The sequence below is a fragment of the Electrona antarctica genome (genome assembly GCF_951216825.1).
Source record: "Electrona antarctica genome assembly, chromosome: 9".
Lineage (NCBI taxonomy): Eukaryota > Metazoa > Chordata > Actinopteri > Myctophiformes > Myctophidae > Electrona > Electrona antarctica.
In genome coordinates, this window is record NC_136790.1 from 7,408,176 (window position 1) to 7,425,886 (window position 17,711).

Below are 17,711 nucleotides of genomic sequence, written 5' to 3' on the forward strand. Positions count from 1 at the left end.
GGCTGAGTCGAGGAACCTGACCTACAAATTCATGTGCAGACTGGATCGCTCATTGAATGGATTAATTGGACAGACCCTGGCCGTAGTTCTGTCAGGTATACATCTACGATCAGAGGACACTGGCATGAGTGCCTCTCTTAGATTAGTAACCTAATGGTTACTAATGGGAAAGTGATTGTTAACATTTATAAGCCTATTAAAGGCGCAAGGCCCTGTTCACACTACCTAAAAAGCGGCCCTGCGGGCTATACGGTCAGTGTATAACACTCATTTCTGGCTAAAGAACAGGTTCCTGGCTCATCTATTCCCCTCTATGCTGTATTCTATTCCTTTGCCCGTGGAAACAAATAAGATGTACTCTAGGTAACATATTGTAGGCACGTGTCAAGTTTTCCTCTCTTTTGCCTCTCTGTGTTCTTGAATCTCAGAGAGTAGAAAAAAATCAAGCAGACTGTTGGACGCCAAGGTTCCGTTGATCTCTGAGCAACGCTGCAAGGATGCCTATGAGAACCGACTGGATCTGAACATGATGTGTGCAGGATACATGGAGGGAGGGAGGGACGCCTGCCAAGTGAGTGTGTGTGTGTGCGTGCGTGCTTGCGTGTCACATCATGCCACAACCATACAGTATGCTGAAATGCTTTGTTTTAATGTTTAATTGCATTACATTCTAAACTACTGGCAGTGAGTAGCCTATAGCCTTATTTCATGGCTGTCAACAACAGGCCTTATGTTGGGTACATTTGGTCTTTATGTAGGGCGTGTGCAGCGCACTGTGCAATGCAAACTAATAGGCGAGTGCGCTCCTGGTGCGCATTTCTGAACGCACCCAGAGCGTCGCAGTCCCACCCCCTTTCATGATGACGCCAGGCCCAGGAAATAATTCCCAGTGCATTTTTCCCATAGACATTTCAAAACATATTTATTTAAAGACCTTATAAGCGTCGTACAAACCCAACTCGAATTGTGAGAAATCATGACAACAAACACAATATTTTGGACCAAACAAATAATTACAAAGAAGTTGAGTCGAGTTGGCTTTGTACGAGGCTTAAAAGGTCTTTAAATAAATACTTTTTGAAAAGTCTGAGGAAAAATGAACGGAGAATCATTTCTTGGGCCCTGGTAGGGGACGGGACTGCGACGCTCTATAATGACTGTATTAAACGGGTTGTCTTTACAGGGTGATTCAGGTGGACCTCTGATATGTGAACAGGGTGGAATCCACTACCTGGCTGGTTTGGTGAGCTGGGGGCCTCGGTGTGACATGAGCAACGCGCCCGGTGTCTACACCAACGTCTACAGATTTCTGGACTGGATTAAGAGGAGAAATCATGGAGATTATGATTACACTAATGATTATGATTACACCTCTATTGGGGAGGACTATCCAACGGGCCTGTTGCCAGGCCCCTGAGCTTGAGCCTCCGCGTTGCTGGCTCACGGAGGCTCAAGCTCAGGGGCCCCCAAAAAGTGCAAAGTTAATAACAGTTATTAACTTAGCACTTTTTGTCAGTAATGGGCTTATTCAGTCATGTCAATAAAATAACCCCAGAAGTCCTAAACACATATGATACATGTTACTGCGTGTTTAAGTGTAAGACAGGTTAAATGGAAACTAGGTAACATTTAGCCTACACTCCCTCTGCCAACCTGGGGAGAGCAACGAACTGAACTCATGCTTCCTTTTCACCTGACGGGGGAGTTTCCCCGGTTGGACGTAGCGTGTGGAAGCAGGCCGGGGCCCCGGCTGGCCAGGGGGAGACAGTATAGTAGACGAGGATTACTGCATGTTTTTTGTGAGGGTACCTACCTACCCTAGGGCAGGGGTTCTCAACGTTTTTGGCTGAGGACCCCCGAAAATGCTTTGGCCATGTCTCACGACCCCTCCCCGCCCCCCCCTCCCCACCACCAATACAAATAGACCGTGGCGCTACAATATCCTTAACACATTCTGGGCGGGAACCCCTTTTGGTGTTAGCATTATGTTATGCTTTAGCTATTGAAAAATAGCAGATCTACAAGCTCATAGCGCGCCACCGAGTGGCGCGCTACGAGCTTGTAGGTCTGCTATTTTTGAAAAATCGAAGAACGGATGTAGAAGACATTTTTAGAATCTGATCTCAGGTCAAAATGGGTTAATAATAGAGAAAATACATCATAAATAAATACTGAAACCAGATATAATCATTAAGGAAAGTTTATGCATGAACTGTGTACTATGTAAACTCTAAATTTCCATTTTCCAGCAATAAAGTTGCAAAAAAATTATAACAAAATAATTTGGGGACCCCCCGAGGGGTCACGAGTCGCGACCCCCAGGTTGAGAATCCCTGCCCTAGGGCATGGGTTCCCACACTTTTCAGCCCCCGACCCCAAAATAATGCTGCCATTGACTTGCGACCCCAACTTAACCCTGGAGGTAATTTTATACACATACACGTTTGGTGCACAAATGTCTGCACATGTAATGTAGAAGCTCGAGAATATTGACTTTATGTGCTTTCTTTAGATTTCACATTTTTCAATTGTTTTCAATTTTCTTCAATTGTCCTTTATTATTATTTGTAATAAATTGTTCTTTTGTTTAATATTCATTGTTTTGAGTAGCTTCTGCTATTGAATTCTCCTCCTCGTGTGCCAAAGTTTGTGCTATTGCCATTGAGAATGCATCGGGCGTTTACATTAAATAACTCAAACTACAAAACATGTCAACGTCAAAGGTTACAGCATGTGTCCACAGTAAGCTGAATTCTAAAAAGTGTATGGAGTTTCTAGGTGAAAGTTATTTTTTTTACGTGCCAAAACCTGCATCCCCCATTCTGAATTTCTCAAATTTAAAAGCACTATATTTCTAAAACTATGAAACATTTCAAAGATTCCTTTTCAGGCAAACATGTCCACCGTAAGATGCACCTAAATAGGTTTGAATGGGGTTTCTAGGTGTAAGTATGTAGGACTAGTAGCTTGCCAAAGTTTGTGCTATTGCCATTGAGAATGCATTGGGCGTTTAAGTTAAATAACTCAGAAACTACAAAACATTTCAAAGTAAAACGCTCCAGCATGTTACGGTTTGCCTTGTTCATTCCGTCTGTATTAATTCCTGTCTCCTCCCTGGACATCTGACTTAACCTCAACACTATTTTGCAAAGCATTTTTAAATAGTTCAAACAGGCGATCTACAAGTTCACAACGAGTCAAAATAGATCCGCTATTTGAAGTATTTTAATGTTGTTTTCCAAAATAGTAAAAAAGGCAAAGAAGTTTAGGGATAACGTATGTAAGGGAATATATCTGGCTAGGTGGTCATTGTCGGGAGATAATTCACCGACAGGGAGTTAACCACCAAGGCAAAGCCGAGGTGGTTAATCACCCTGAAGGTACACACACACACACGTATGTTTATGATTTAATGTAAAGGCACAGCGTGGCTCGAGTTCTACTGCTTAGTATTTCTCCATAATAAAGATGGCTAGCCAAAGCCCAAAGCTAGATGGCTAACTAGCCATATCATACCCGTCTTAATGATTGTTGTTGGTCCTTCTGCTTGATCTTCTTCCTCGGGAGTTCTCCATCACAGTTTATGATTGCATAAATACTGGTGTAGTTTTGACAACGAACCATGCAAGTTGCAACAACAACAACGGAACGGGGGGGGGGGGGGGGAAGACCAGATTCACTTCCTGAAAATGCAGCGTTGCTTTCTGGGACAGCTTCATAGTGTCACAGCTGCCATCTAGTGGACGAGTAGATGCTTGCAAAATACCGTGATTTATAATCCGACGCAAGCAACGCAACCAAGGCAACGCAACGCAAGGGACTGTGTTGTCTGTGTATGTACTAAAAAAACCTTGCGTTTATTGTGTCCGTTTGACTCCCCCACGCAAGGAACAAAACGGACTATGTAGAGGCCTTAAGGCATATGCACGTGTCCTCTTTGCAGACTTCAGTTCTGCTTTTGATACTGTTAGCCCCCTGTTACTTGTCCAAAAGCTAAATAACATGAATGTAAATCCATTCATCATTAGATGGTTCTACTCCATGTTAACAAACAGATCTCAACAGGTCAAGGTGAACTCAGTACTCTCAAGCTCTAAATTGTGTAGCACAGGTGTGCCACAAGGGGGGGTGAGTTCACCATTTCTTTTCACTGCTTACACAAATGACTGCAGAAGCAGTCAGCCTATCTTGACATTTTCTGATGACACTATAATAGTCAGCCTGTTGAGGGGTGTTGAACACCCTGTGGGTTATATCAGTGAGATCAATAACTTTAAAGACTGGTGTGATAATAGCCACCTTATGTTAAACACCACAAAAACCAAAGAGATGATCTTCGATTCAAAAGGTGTCCACATCCATGACCCAGTGGTCATGGGGGGCACGCAAATTGAGCAGGTTGTATCATACAAGTACCTGGGGATCCAAATGGACAACCAGCTCAAATGGAACGTCCACGAGAGTGACGAGTGATCAGTCAAACATGTGTTCTCTCCGCAGTAAATAAATAATCTGTCTGTATGCGATCTGATTACACTGTCATGCTCGTTTGACAGGTAGAGAGCAGAGCATGTATGTGTTTGGGAATGTTGCTGAAGGTTATGTTATTTTGTCAGCTGACACCCAAATCAAAGAAACCATACAGCGTGTATTTCATTATTTGATAATTAAGCAGCAGCCTAGTATTATAGCCTACTGGTAGGCAGGAAAATGGCAACCAGAATAACCCGTCCCTACGCTCTGGCCCTATTGATTGGGCAGTGCGCCTGTCACAGACATGCGCAGAGTAAGTTCAGTCAGGAAACTCAGTGCAGTTGCTGCCGGCCGTTAATTGGGCCACCTCAGCATCACTCCATCTTCATACCCACTATTTAAACTGGAGGTTTTGCACTGCTCTTCCTTCATTAAAAGTTCTTCGAGCTGTTTTTAGAGACTCAGTAATGAGCAGCTTCAGAGCCCTCTGGGCCCTCAGAGAGGGGGTCACCATTGTTGGGGTGCAGTTCCCGTTGATCACACTGCAGATAATTAGAGCCTCTTTAAATTAGAGCTTAAATCCTGAATTCACATAAACTGTGTTTGTGTGAATCAGTTCATTAGTCAGAAGAACAAGACCTGTTCACACTAGGTGCGGTTCCATTAAGCCTTTGCGAAAAAAAGGAAGCGTATGTTCATTAAGTCGAAAAAAGAAAAGCGAATTGTCGGTGTTTCCATCAAACTGATAAAATGCGCATATGCAATAAGTTCATGAAATGTGCAGTAGGTTGCACTGTTTTGCCAGTAAAGTGAGGCTCATGTAAAGTAGTCCTAATCGATGTTCACACCATTGATTTGATGCGCTGTAGCCTATGTGTTCTCTCAGTTTAACGGACGGGACCCCATATACTGCGCTGTAATCTGATCCCTGGTCAGCGGCTGACCGACCGTCTGCTGCTTTCACATAGTATTGACGACACCTACAGTCAAAGAACGTACAAAGAACGATTTGTTGTGTAATGCTTGTCTTAATATATTCGGGGCACATGTAGCCTATATGTCACGGGACTCGATTGGAGCATACTGGTCGTTTATACTGTAAATTGATTGACAGCTGCAAACAGTTGTGAATAACTTGTTTCATCGGCTATATAGCCTATAGCCTACACGTTTAGGTTGCTTATCTTATGCAATGAATATAAATATATAAGAATAGATGAAGCATATGCATGGATCGAAATCGAATAGCCTGCAGGGAGTAGGGACCCAGGCAGCTAGGTTATATAAAAGTTTAGTCTACTACACTACTCGTAGTCCACGTGTGTGTGTGTGTGTGTGTGTGTGTGTGTGTGTGTGTGCGCGCGCATATGTGTGTGTGTGTGTGTGTGTGTGTGTGTGTGTGTGTGTGTGTGTGTCTTGCATCCATACAGTAGCGATCCAGATATCAAAATGATCGGAGCGCCCCGATCAACTCCGGAGGATTCAGACTTCATATGGGATCTTTGAACACGCTACACAATTATTAATCGGACGGGTCGGCTAGTAGTAAATTGGAACCTTATATGTATCCACAACATCACTCCCTCTCCCTGTCCACCATCCCATGCACCGTTCACTCCACTGCCTCCCCATCGTTGTTTTATTTTATTTTCCAACTGTTCAAAAGCGATATAATGCGAGTTCAATGCTTTCTAATTAAAAACCTTTTCCGCAAGTGTTTCCATACACTATTTGCGCATTTCCCTTTTTTCGAAAAAGCCTAAATCCGCAACCTCCAAGCGAAAAAGTGTTTTGCGAAAAATGGAGACTTATTCGCATGTTGATGTGTTTCCATCCAGGAGATTTTGCGCAAGAGCCTTAATGCGCAAAAAAACGGCTTTATGGAAACGCACCTACTGTTCTGCTCTCAGCATGTTCCATTTGGTTAGATTCACAGAAGAGAATGAACATTTGAAATTAAAATGGACTGGCATGAAGCCAATATATCCTGAAAATTAGTAAATGAAAGAGAACAAAAGAACATTTTCAGTTAAGTTCTGTTGGTCTGTCAGACATGACATCAGACATGTAATATATGAAGAGTCCCGACAGGGAACCCATGTGTTTAAATGTAAAGCCTTCATCATGTTTCACTCAAACACCTAATTTCAAATGAAAATCACTTTTATTCACTGACTTTAACAGTTCATTCATTTCACAATGAATCAATGAATCTTTGAGGTCTTTGTCATGACTGCCACAATCGCATATGGCCTAAGGCTGAGCTGGGAGGCAGGCAGGAAAAACAAAGGGGCTGTAATTAGGAAAATGGCTTGCAACAAATCTAAATAAAGCAACAACAAACAGAACACAAGTCAATGAATGTCACATGTTTCCACCTCAAACAGGAATCTCGGCACAGCCCTAATATCAGACTTTGTTACCTAAGGCTATACAAGTTTACAGGTTTGCTGGCTACAGAGAACTGCATGACTAAACCACTCAGGAATGTCAGGCACTATATTAAAGACACTGGTGCTGCTGGGTGGATAGACTTAAACTAGCCGCAATTTGCAACTCTAGATTTTTTTATAATGCGATGAATCTAGAGTTGCAATACCCTCCATTGACTCCCCACTCATCATTTTGCGTTTGCGATCTGCTTGTCTTAAACAACGTTAAACTCACCAACATTGCAGCTGTAGTCCAAGCTTGAATTATTCTCTTTCAATCTGCAAAACTTGTTTTTCATAAAAATCCCCCGTAGACATGTTATGAGCTACTTTCTGTCAAGAAGAAGAAATGTTGGAGTTTGGAAGCGCTCGTTTGTATTAAGGGGTCGCGCTGCTGCCTCCTGCATTATGTGCAAATGCGAAACAGATGCATGCAGGGACGTTCAGTGACTTACGACGAGCGCTTCCAAACTCCAGCACTTAGAAATATAATCACTTGCACAGAATTTCTTGACAGAAAGTAGCTCATAACATGTCTACGGGGGATTTTTATGAAAAACAAGCTTTGCAGATTGAAAGAGAATAATTCAAGCTTGGACTACAGCTGCAATGTTGGTGAGTTTAACGTCGTTTAAGACAAGCAGATCGCAAACGCAAAATGATGAGTGGGGAGTCAATGGAGGGTATTGCAACTCTAGATTCATCCCATTATAAAAAAATCTAGAGTTGCAAATTGCGGCTAACTGGTACTGTGCACAGGTGCAGGGTGGGTTTTGATGTACCGGAATTATATATAGGGTCAGTTTTGTTGTATTTTAGGTGAGGTTTGGTATTTACGTATTTACCTAGGTGCAGGGTGAGGTTGATGGTGTTCGGGTACTGTATCCCGGCCAGCATGGTCTGGCTCTGCCACCAGGTTGTGTCCTGATGGCTGTTGTAGTCAGTCAGATACGAGGTATTGTGGTGCAGCATCGGGTCCCGGGTGTCGCAGATGTGGCAGGACTTGGTGACCCCGGTGACGCCCGTCTGCACGCAGTACTGCTCCGGCGGGGCGCCACAGGTGTTGCTGGCCACCACCGTCACATTGAAGGCCGCGTTCTCGAACTCCGGCATGCAGCGCTGGACTTTGTGCTGCTCGTCGCCACATTCGTCCATGACACCCTGGCTGCAGCCAGCCAGACACGTCAACGTGACGAGAAGTTTGGTGATAAAAGAATGCATTCTGAGACCCACAAGTTCTCCTTAAAAAAAACTAGAAGGAAAACAGCAGCCCCTTAGAATAGCTCCCAGACTTTCTTGCTTGGTAACTGGGGCAGTTACCCTAGACTCTGACAAATCAGGTCAAACCATGCGTAAACCTTATCCCTGTCGTAGTCCCCTTTCCCCCCCCCAACAACGTCCTCCTTCTCTTCTCCTACTTGCAGATCTTTTTTCTTTCTTTCTTCTTGGTCTTCTGTGTCCTCCAGTGTCCCTCAGAGCTTCATGTCCACCACCATGGAGAGAATCTGGATTGGGAATAGAGCGGCAGAACACACCCTGACAGCTTGTACGCAGTCTAAAACTAGTTTTAGATCATGTTACACATGTGTGTCTGTGTCTGTCAGTGTGTGTGTGTGTGTGTGTGTGTGTGTGTGTGTGTGTGTGTGTGTGTGTGTGTGTGTGTGTGTGTGTGTGTGTGTGTGTGTGTGTGTGTGTGTGTGTGTGTGTGTGTGTGTGTGTGTGTGTGTGTGTACATGAGTACATTCATAGATAATAGTTTGATTGTTTATAATAGCTATAAAGAGCTGGCACCTCTGACTGCCTGACAACCAACTAGCCAATGTGATCACCCATCCAGACCATGGGTTCAGAGTTCTATGAAGGTCCACTTCTAGCTGAAGGATACTGTTGGTGTGACTGTGATGTCTGAAACACAATCTCAGGGCCTAGAGGGAATTTCTTCAAATGTCTCTGTCCGTCCGAAAGGTGGATATTGGCTTGTAATAGCTTACTGTCATTACATTCTGGGAGTAATTGGGTCAAGTTAAATTCACAAAAAAGTCCCAAATAGTCTAATAGTTACTTCAAACTAAGAAGAAAGTGTTCTTTCTCCTTTTGTTCGGACAGAAGAAACCTACGTATATGCGAGAAACACACATCATAAACTTTACTGGGACATGGCAAAAGGACATAGGCTATTTGGGGCCATGCATGTCGGGGAGTGGGGACGATGCAAGTTGTTCCATTTATACTGCTGTGCGGTGCGGTACAGACAATATGCTCAGCCAATCAGTTAAGCTGATACTTAGGTTGTCCAATCAGGAAAGCCTCAATTTCCATTATATAGTCCATGGACTATAGTCCATATAGTCCATGGACTATAGTCCATATAGTCCATGGACTATAGTCCTAATACGCTAGTATTAGGTACGCTGAATGCACGGTGTTTGTATGTTTGTTGTGGAAATGACCGGATACAGAGGCGGGCTTCAGACCGGATCTGAACACGGAGCAGTAAATAGCAACCTAGTCTCGCGTTACCACCAGACTGTTGACTTGCCTCTTGCAATTTCTAAATGCTGTCCAAGTTCCGTCATACATAGTTTATACAGATGCTTCGGAGATTGTGGAATAGTTGTCTGACTACGTGTCGTACGCGAGATATAGCAGCAACCTCACCTCACATCACCAGCCTTACCACACAGAAAGTAAACCGGTCTCCTTTTATGATGTGGATGGGGCTACGTTCGCCGCTGCTGCTGCTTGCAGCACGTGCGTTGCAAGTTTGCAACAACAAACGGTGCTTCTGCTTGCAGACAGTGCGTTGTCGCGCTGCACCACCTTAATAGGCTACTCTAAAGTGCACCATGCGTCCTGGTTAACCAGGAAACACACAGAGAGACTCGGATCGTTTTTATTCATATTTACACTTTATTTTCTATATATCAACAGCATGGCCGAGCCCGACCAGCAATTATGATAATGAGCCCGACCCTAGTTTCGGTCGGGTATCCCAGCTCTAATGTGGAGGAGAACAGAGTTCATCTCTGCTCTTTCACTGGATGCACCTTCACTGACACACTATCCATTCTTTGATCCCTATGCTGATGGTGGTGTTGCTGGTTGTGGTTTTTGTGGTGGTGGTAAAAACATTCTGACCATCAGGTCAATCACATTCACACAAATTAGTTTGGTAAATATGGGTTAATTTAGCTCAAATCAAACATGTAACTGTTGTTCCAAAGAGACTTTCTATTGAAAATATATTTGCAAATTGCATTTTGACAAGTTGTGAGCTGTTTTTTTTTACCTATTATGTATTGCCTGTAATATGCCCAAAAGAGCAATAGCTTACCAGAGTTAAGATCATTCAAATGTATTTCCTGACTGTGAGACTGTTGGAATCTAGTCTATTTCTTTCTTTCTGGGTACAATAACCTGATTGCATATTTTATGTAATTTCAAGTTTAGGTTAAACTCAACATTTAATTTAATTAATGAGCAGGTATTTCTTGTACTTGAGTTAATTGAAAATAGGAATGCAATGATTCTGATGTTAATAATTGGTTATTTTATGTACTGTATCTGCATGTTGCCAATTATAGAGATGAACATGTGCTTCTTTAATAGAAATCACAAATTGTAAGTATGTGCAAATGCCATTTTGACTCACGTGCAAAAATAAATGAAAGAATGAAAGTCATTGTTTTTTATTATAGGTTGTATGTTTTGATTAGATTTGTATTTTTTTCATGTATATGTGTAATTGGACAGGACAGTGCATATATTAATTGAATACCACACATAAAATGCCATTGGATTTAGCAAGAATGCTCATTTCCATCCATAACAAGCAACAATTCGACTCACTGGTGATTTGAAATGACCAAGGGTGATCCTGCACCCGAGAACCAGTGCTTTAAGCTGCACTTTCATCAGTCATTGAGTCAGTAGTGCATGTAGACAGCATGCAAACAGTCAATATTCATTGAGTGAATAATGTGCTAATGTGGCTGATGGAAAAATGACCCCCACTACATTAAACTTCATAGATTTCATATAGCTTCATAAACTTGTTTGACATACATTTTGTACATGTACATTTTCAGACAACTAACATTTAAACATTCAATATTCATTCAACTTGACCGTTTGCTCTGTACTTTGCTCTTTTCCCCTCCGAAAATCATTTCAGCTAATGTTCCCCATCACACAATGGGGAACTTTTGATGAATTGAACATGGTGGACCCTCTTGTAAACAAGTGTAATGCTTAATTGGGTCGTCCACTCACAGTTAACAGTCTTTGTATTGAGTTTGTGCTTGAAATGTACTGTAATTCTGCAAACTGTTAATAAATATTTCAATCAATCAAAAACAAAGATTTGTCCTCAGTAACTCAGGACCCTCTATTGAAGACCACTGTTTGTTCTCCCCATCCAAGGTTATTATATTAACTACGAAATAACAAACAAATTAACTGAACTATACATAAAAACCATAATAATAATAAAAAAATCTAACTGAAACTGTATTGTGTGTTTACAAAAATAACTAAAGTTCTGTTCCCATCTCTTCTCCAATCAGGAGAGAGACATCATTCACGATACAGGATAAACAAGTGAAAATATAACGAATGAAACAAATAAACGAGCAGTCAGTCAATGTTGGAACTGAAACACAAGCTGATAAATGGTCTTTGTGTGGTCCTGATTGGATGCAATTGGTGTCCCGACTCCCACCTGAAAATGTATTATTTTGTTTAGTAAAAAGCTGATGAGACAGACAGTCCAGACAATCCTCAGTCCGTTGGACAGGTACTGAACATACACTACTATAGACTAGTGTTCGTAGATAGTAATCATACAATCACAATATAGAGCTTTAACTCTTTAACCCAGTGGTTTTCAACCAGTGGTCCTTGAGGGAGTTGCAGGTGGTCCCCAGATACATGATGGAGAGTTGGCAGCCAAATTGACTCTTATTAGATCTTTAACTCTTGTTGTGTATAATGAAACTCATTTTACACTTTCAAGAGATAAATTATTGTTAAACATCTACATTACTCCGTGGTTCAGATGCAGAATAAATAATGGGCCTTGATATTAAAAGGGTTGAAAACCACTGCTTTAACGCAAATGTTTTGTTTAATATACATACAATACTTACACTACCCTTTAGCTGTATTGTTGTCAATGTTAAGTGTATAGTCCAATGATTAAACTAGATTTTTAAGTGAAGTAACTGTCTAGCCCAGCATCTTGTCAAATGTTTCCCTCACATTCTCTCACATTTGACATGATGCTAGACAGTGCTCAATTCCATCAATTGAGTCAAAGTATAGAGTCAAATATTACTCCACTACAAGTGAAAGTTGCTCTGTCAAGTTGTACTCAAGTTAAAATACTGGATGCTATTAAAAGTACTTTTGAATACCAGTATTCAAAAGTACAATTAATCTTTTAATAACAATGCATTGTATGCACTATGCTGTATTGAAACGTAGACATTTTCCAAAAAAAAACCCAAAACAAGTAAATGTAATTACTGTCCAGCACTGACTGTAGCACTGTGACTAAGACACACAGACATGAACCATACTTACATCATGACAACAAATAACAAATTACCCAACAAACTAGAGAAATAGAAACATGAGAAAGTAAGAATTTCTTGGATAATTCAAAATGATAAAAATAAATCCTCAGTCCTTCCATCTGTCCAGCAGTTCATCCATCCATCCGTACGTCCATACATCCATCCATCCATCCATCCATCCATCCAGCCATCCATCCAACAGCCTGTCACAAGTACATAATCGCCTAATTGCAATTATTTTAGATAATCACAATTATTTTGCACAATCCTCATAATCCTTTCCATGTTGAAAAAAGATTAAAAAAATAATGGAAATAGCATATTGGGTATTTCAGCTTTTTCTTTAACATATACAATGACTAAATATTTGTCATATCTGCCCTGTGTTATTTTTGTTCATCACACCTTACGGCTTACAGTATGTATATGTTCAATGGCAAAAACACAAACAAATTAGTTAAGTCACAATTATTTGTATGACAATTACAAATAGAGCCCCATCCATCTGTCCACCCTTCAGCCCTCAGTCTGGTCCAATCAGGCATTGCGCTGCCTGTAGCGGAACTGGTCTGGTCCAATCAGGCGTTCCGCTGCCTGTAGCGGAACTTAACGTCTTTGGTCGGCAGCAGGATGCCCAGCCCCGCCCTGCTGTAGTCCAGCGTGGCCTTGCTCTGACCTGCAAGCAGCTGGAGGTCGAAGTAGATGAGCGTGAGTGCCACGAACTGTTTGATCTCGTTGAGGGCGAAGTATCGTCCAGGACACATGGTGGAGCCCGAGCCGAACGGCATGCGGTAATACTTTAACCTCTGTCCCTCCTTGAAGAAGTCCGTCTTCTCACTTCCTTCCTCGATGAAGCGGTCGTAGCGGAACACCTGCGAACAACCAAAACCAATGTTTAACCAATTAAAGGGGGTGGGTTGTAAGTTATATACATATAATTATTTTGTTATATTAACCCATTCAGGGTGGAAACCCATTTTGGTGTTTTAAGCTATTGAAAAATCGTGAAAATATGGCGCAAATCTTTGAATATATATTCTTTCAGTGAACGTTTTTAACTCAAATCTTTGTTTTTGGGGGTCCCTGGAACTACATATTTTCAGATGGGGGTACGCGGCCAAATACAGATAATTCTGGGGGTCCTTGACGTGCAAAAGTTTGAGCACCACTGACATAGAAACATAGGTTTTTCAGGGAAAAAAAGTGTTTAAATGTATGTGGTTCAACTGATTTTGATGCTTTTTTAAAGATTTGGTGGCCTGAAAAGGGTTCCCCAACTTTTCAGGCCACGACCCCCGAAATAATCATATTTGAACTGGTCATCCCCCACCCCGACGAGCACTATAGAATTGTAAGTTGTAACCATTACATTTAGTTTGAATAGGTTCCACAGATAAATATTCTGAAAATAGCCGAACTATACAAGCTCACAACGCCTCGCATTGCAAGGCAACTTTGATGGAGGAGATTGGAGAGGGCCACTATATTTCCACACTCCAGAGGGACAAAACGCATCACAGTGTGAGGCGTTTTGAGCTTCGACTCCGATATAGACCTTTTTTGTTTGCTTATATCCGATATCCCTTGTATTGTATGTTGGTTTGTTTACTGTTGAGTGAGAAAACAATTTGCACATAAGTAATAATCATCTGGAGACCCCTTGGGGCCCCAGCCGCGAAATTACGAACCCATTGGGTTAGGGTGGCTAGGGTGGTTATATTAGGTTTAAGGGTTAGGATTAGGGGGGTTAGGGGTACCTCAGGGTCCTGGTAGATGTCGGGGTCCATGTGCATGATCTGGGGGTACAGAGCGATGAAGTCGCCCTTTCTCACGGCCACTGAGCGCTCCGCCTCCAGCGTCAGCTGGAAATCCTCCTGGGCCACGCGGATGTTCATCGACGACGACGACAGACGAAGGCTCTCGTTGATGGAGCTGTCTGTGAACATTCAATAAAATATCGTTACACTCTTTAATACCACTTTTACTTTTAAACGTTGATTGATCCATATGTTGTATTGACAAAAATGCATAGTTATGATTGATTGAATATTTTATTGACACAGGAGTACAACGAGTAAATAAAACGGCAAATGGCTGTTAACACTCCTCTCTTCTTCCCTTTCTTTGTTTTCTTGGTAAAATAACACGATGGGAACTATGCACAAAAACAAACACGGGTAAGGCAGTGTTTTGTTCATCATGTGCTTTCACAAGTTCACTAGATCCTCCTCCGCGTTGAGTTCTGTCATCTGGCTGAATAGCAGTAAGTGACTGGGAGGTCAAGGGTCACCGTATGCTGGCCGTGAGGTCAGCCTCTCCACGCTCATCCTTTTTCTCCTCTTGAATAGTCGATAGACAGCAGAGTGTGATCCAGGACACCTTGAAGTTGTGTGTGACCTCTTTCGTGCGTTTGACAAAACTGTCCTTGATCCTGCGGGATCTAGGAAGCTGTTAACCTACCATGGTCTGCGGTTTCCCGGAATGCTGTTCGACTTCGAAACAAATAACCAAGCATCGCTCCAAAACATAATTATAAACAAACAAACAAATAAACAAATCAATCAAACAAACAAACATGTAAATAAATAAACATGTAAATAAATGCATTTCCAGACAGTACATTTCCAGTGATTGTGTCATCCCCCTTCAATTTCCACCAATAAAAACATGCCTAAAATAGCGACACTGAGTTTAAAGGTGTTAATAAGATGTTGTCTCAAAATAGCCCCTCCCTCTTGTTCTTGCATGTCCTGTGCCAGGATGCTGTCACTGACTGTGCTCCTTTCACACATGGAAAGAATGGTCTTCTTTGAGTAATAGATCATGTACAGACCAGATTGGCACTCTGCGCATCATTATAGAGCAAGCAATAGAATGGAACTCTCCCTTATACATAAATTTCATAGACTACGAAAAAGCTTTTGACAGCGTAGACAGAGAGACACTGTGGAAACTTCTGCGGCATTATGGCATACCAGAGAAAATCATCAGCCTAATCAAAAAAACATACCAAGGAATGTCATGCAAGGTGCTACATGCAGGCCAAATGTCAGACAGTTTTGAGGTCCAGACTGGAGTCCGGCAGGGATGCCTCCTATCGCCGTTCATGTTCCTAATAGTCATTGACTGGATCATGAAGACCACCACAGCAGGTAGGAAAAACGGCATTCAGTGGACCCTATGGTCACAACTGGATGACCTGGACTTTGCGGATGACCTGGCTCTCTTGTCACACAACCACCAGCAGATGCAGGACAAGACAACCAGGCTGGCAAATACATCCCTGGGTATAGGCTTAAGAATCAACCAGAAGAAGACCAACATAATGTCAATCAACACCCAGAACAATAACCCAATTACAATAGGCGACAAACCAATTCAGGCAGTTGACTCCTTCACCTACCTCGGCAGCATTCTAGATAAACAGGGCGGAACAGAGAGAGACATCACAGCTAGAGTAGGTAAAGCTAGAGCAGCCTTCATCATCCTGAAGAACATCTGGTCCTCGAAGCAAATAGCCTTGACAACCAAAGTGCGGATCTTCAATTCCAACGTCAAATCCATACTTCTCTACGGTTCAGAGACGTGGAGGATGACAAAGAGGACATTGCAAAGGATCCAGACATTTATTAACAGCTGCCTGAAGCGCATTTTCAAGATCTGGTGGCCAAACAAAATTAGAAGTGAAGAACTCTGGAGGAAAGGGAGTCAGGAGCCAGTGGAGAAACAGATCCTAAGGAGAAAGTGGGGATGGATTGGCCACACCCTGAGGAAACCGGCAGCTAGTACAACGCGCCAGGCACTGACTTGGAACCCCCAGGGGAAGCGGAGGAGAGGGCGGCCTAAGAACACCTGGAGGCGGGACACTGAGGCGGAGCTGAAGAGACAGGGAATCAGCTGGGGAGAGGCGGAAAGGACAGCCCAAAACCGTGTTGGCTGGAGAAGAGTCGTTGATGGCCTATGCTCCACTGGGAGCGACGGGCCTAAGTAAGTAAGTAATATGCACCTGGAGAGAGCTCACTGTTTACCTGTAAGTAATATGCACCTGGAGAGAGATCACTGTTTACCTGTAAGTAATATGCACCTGGAGAGAGCTCACTGTTTACCTGTAAGTAATATGCACCTGGAGAGAGCTCACTGTTTACCTGTAAGTAATATGCACCTGGAGAGAGCTCACTGTTTACCTGTAAGTAATATGCACCTGGAGAGAGCTCACTGTTTACCTGTAAGTAATATGCACCTGGAGAGAGCTCACTGTTTACCTGTAAGTAATATGCACCTGGAGAGAGATCACTGTTAATTACCTGTAAGTAATATGCACCTGGAGAGAGCTCACTGTTTACCTGTAAGTAATATGCACCTGGAGAGAGATCACTGTTAATTACCTGTAAGTAATATGCACCTGGAGAGAGCTCACTGTTTACCTGTAAGTAATATGCACCTGGAGAGAGCTCACTGTTTACCTGTAAGTAATATGCACCTGGAGAGAGCTCACTGTTAATTACCTGTAAGTAATATGCACCTGGAGAGAGATCACTGTTAATTACCTGTAAGTAATATGCACCTGGAGAGAGATCACTGTTAATTACCTGTAAGTAATATGCACCTGGAGAGAGCTCACTGTTTACCTGTAAGTAATATGCACCTGGAGAGAGATCACTGTTAATTACCTGTAAGTAATATGCACCTGGAGAGAGATCACTGTTAATTACCTGTAAGTAATATGCACCTGGAGAGAGATCACTGTTAATTACCTGTAAGTAATATGCACCTGGAGAGAGATCACTGTTAATTACCTGTAAGTAATATGCACCTGGAGAGAGATCACTGTTAATTACCTGTAAGTAATATGCACCTGGAGAGAGATCACTGTTAATTACCTGTAATTAATATGCATCTGGAGAGAGCTCACTGTTAATTACCTGTAAGTAATATGCACCTGGAGAGAGATCACTGTTTACCTGTAAGTAATATGCACCTGGAGAGAGCTCACTGTTTACCTGTAAGTAATATGCACCTGGAGAGAGCTCACTGTTTACCTGTAAGTAATATGCACCTGGAGAGAGCTCACTGTTTACCTGTAAGTAATATGCACCTGGAGAGAGATCACTGTTTACCTGTAAGTAATATGCACCTGGAGAGAGCTCACTGTTAATTACCTGTAAGTAATATGCACCTGGAGAGAGCTCACTGTTAATTACCTGTAAGTAATATGCACCTGGAGAGAGCT

At 42.3% G+C, this 17,711-nt stretch overlaps 4 protein-coding genes across 4 annotated transcripts in view; 2 read left to right on the forward strand and 2 right to left on the reverse strand.

The window, feature by feature from the left end:
- The window catches only part of LOC306929207 (uncharacterized protein), a gene marked incomplete at its 3' end in the record, with an annotated part of 32,725 nt that extends 31,308 nt beyond the window's left edge, over positions 1-1,417 (forward strand). Inside the window, exons 13-14 of the mRNA XM_079509648.1 lie at positions 429-571; positions 1,184-1,417. Coding sequence (XP_079365774.1) covers positions 429-571; positions 1,184-1,417 — 377 coding nt within the window. The remainder of the gene's footprint in view (positions 1-428; positions 572-1,183) is intronic.
- Positions 1-17,711, forward strand: part of LOC306930103 (uncharacterized protein) — a 137,657-nt gene that overhangs the window by 100,392 nt on the left and 19,554 nt on the right. The window lies entirely within an intron of this gene.
- On the reverse strand, positions 6,678-8,126 carry LOC306929208 (laminin subunit gamma-1-like; the record flags this gene model as incomplete). Its single annotated transcript, XM_079509649.1, has 2 exons — positions 6,678-6,766; positions 7,751-8,126. 2 exons carry the CDS (start codon positions 8,124-8,126, stop codon positions 6,678-6,680), a joined length of 465 nt encoding a protein of 154 aa, XP_079365775.1.
- LOC306929209 (cytochrome P450 7A1-like) lies at positions 12,985-14,808 on the reverse strand (the record flags this gene model as incomplete). Its single annotated transcript, XM_079509650.1, has 3 exons — positions 12,985-13,353; positions 14,239-14,417; positions 14,772-14,808. 3 exons carry the CDS (start codon positions 14,806-14,808, stop codon positions 13,060-13,062), a joined length of 510 nt encoding a protein of 169 aa, XP_079365776.1. The 3' UTR covers positions 12,985-13,059.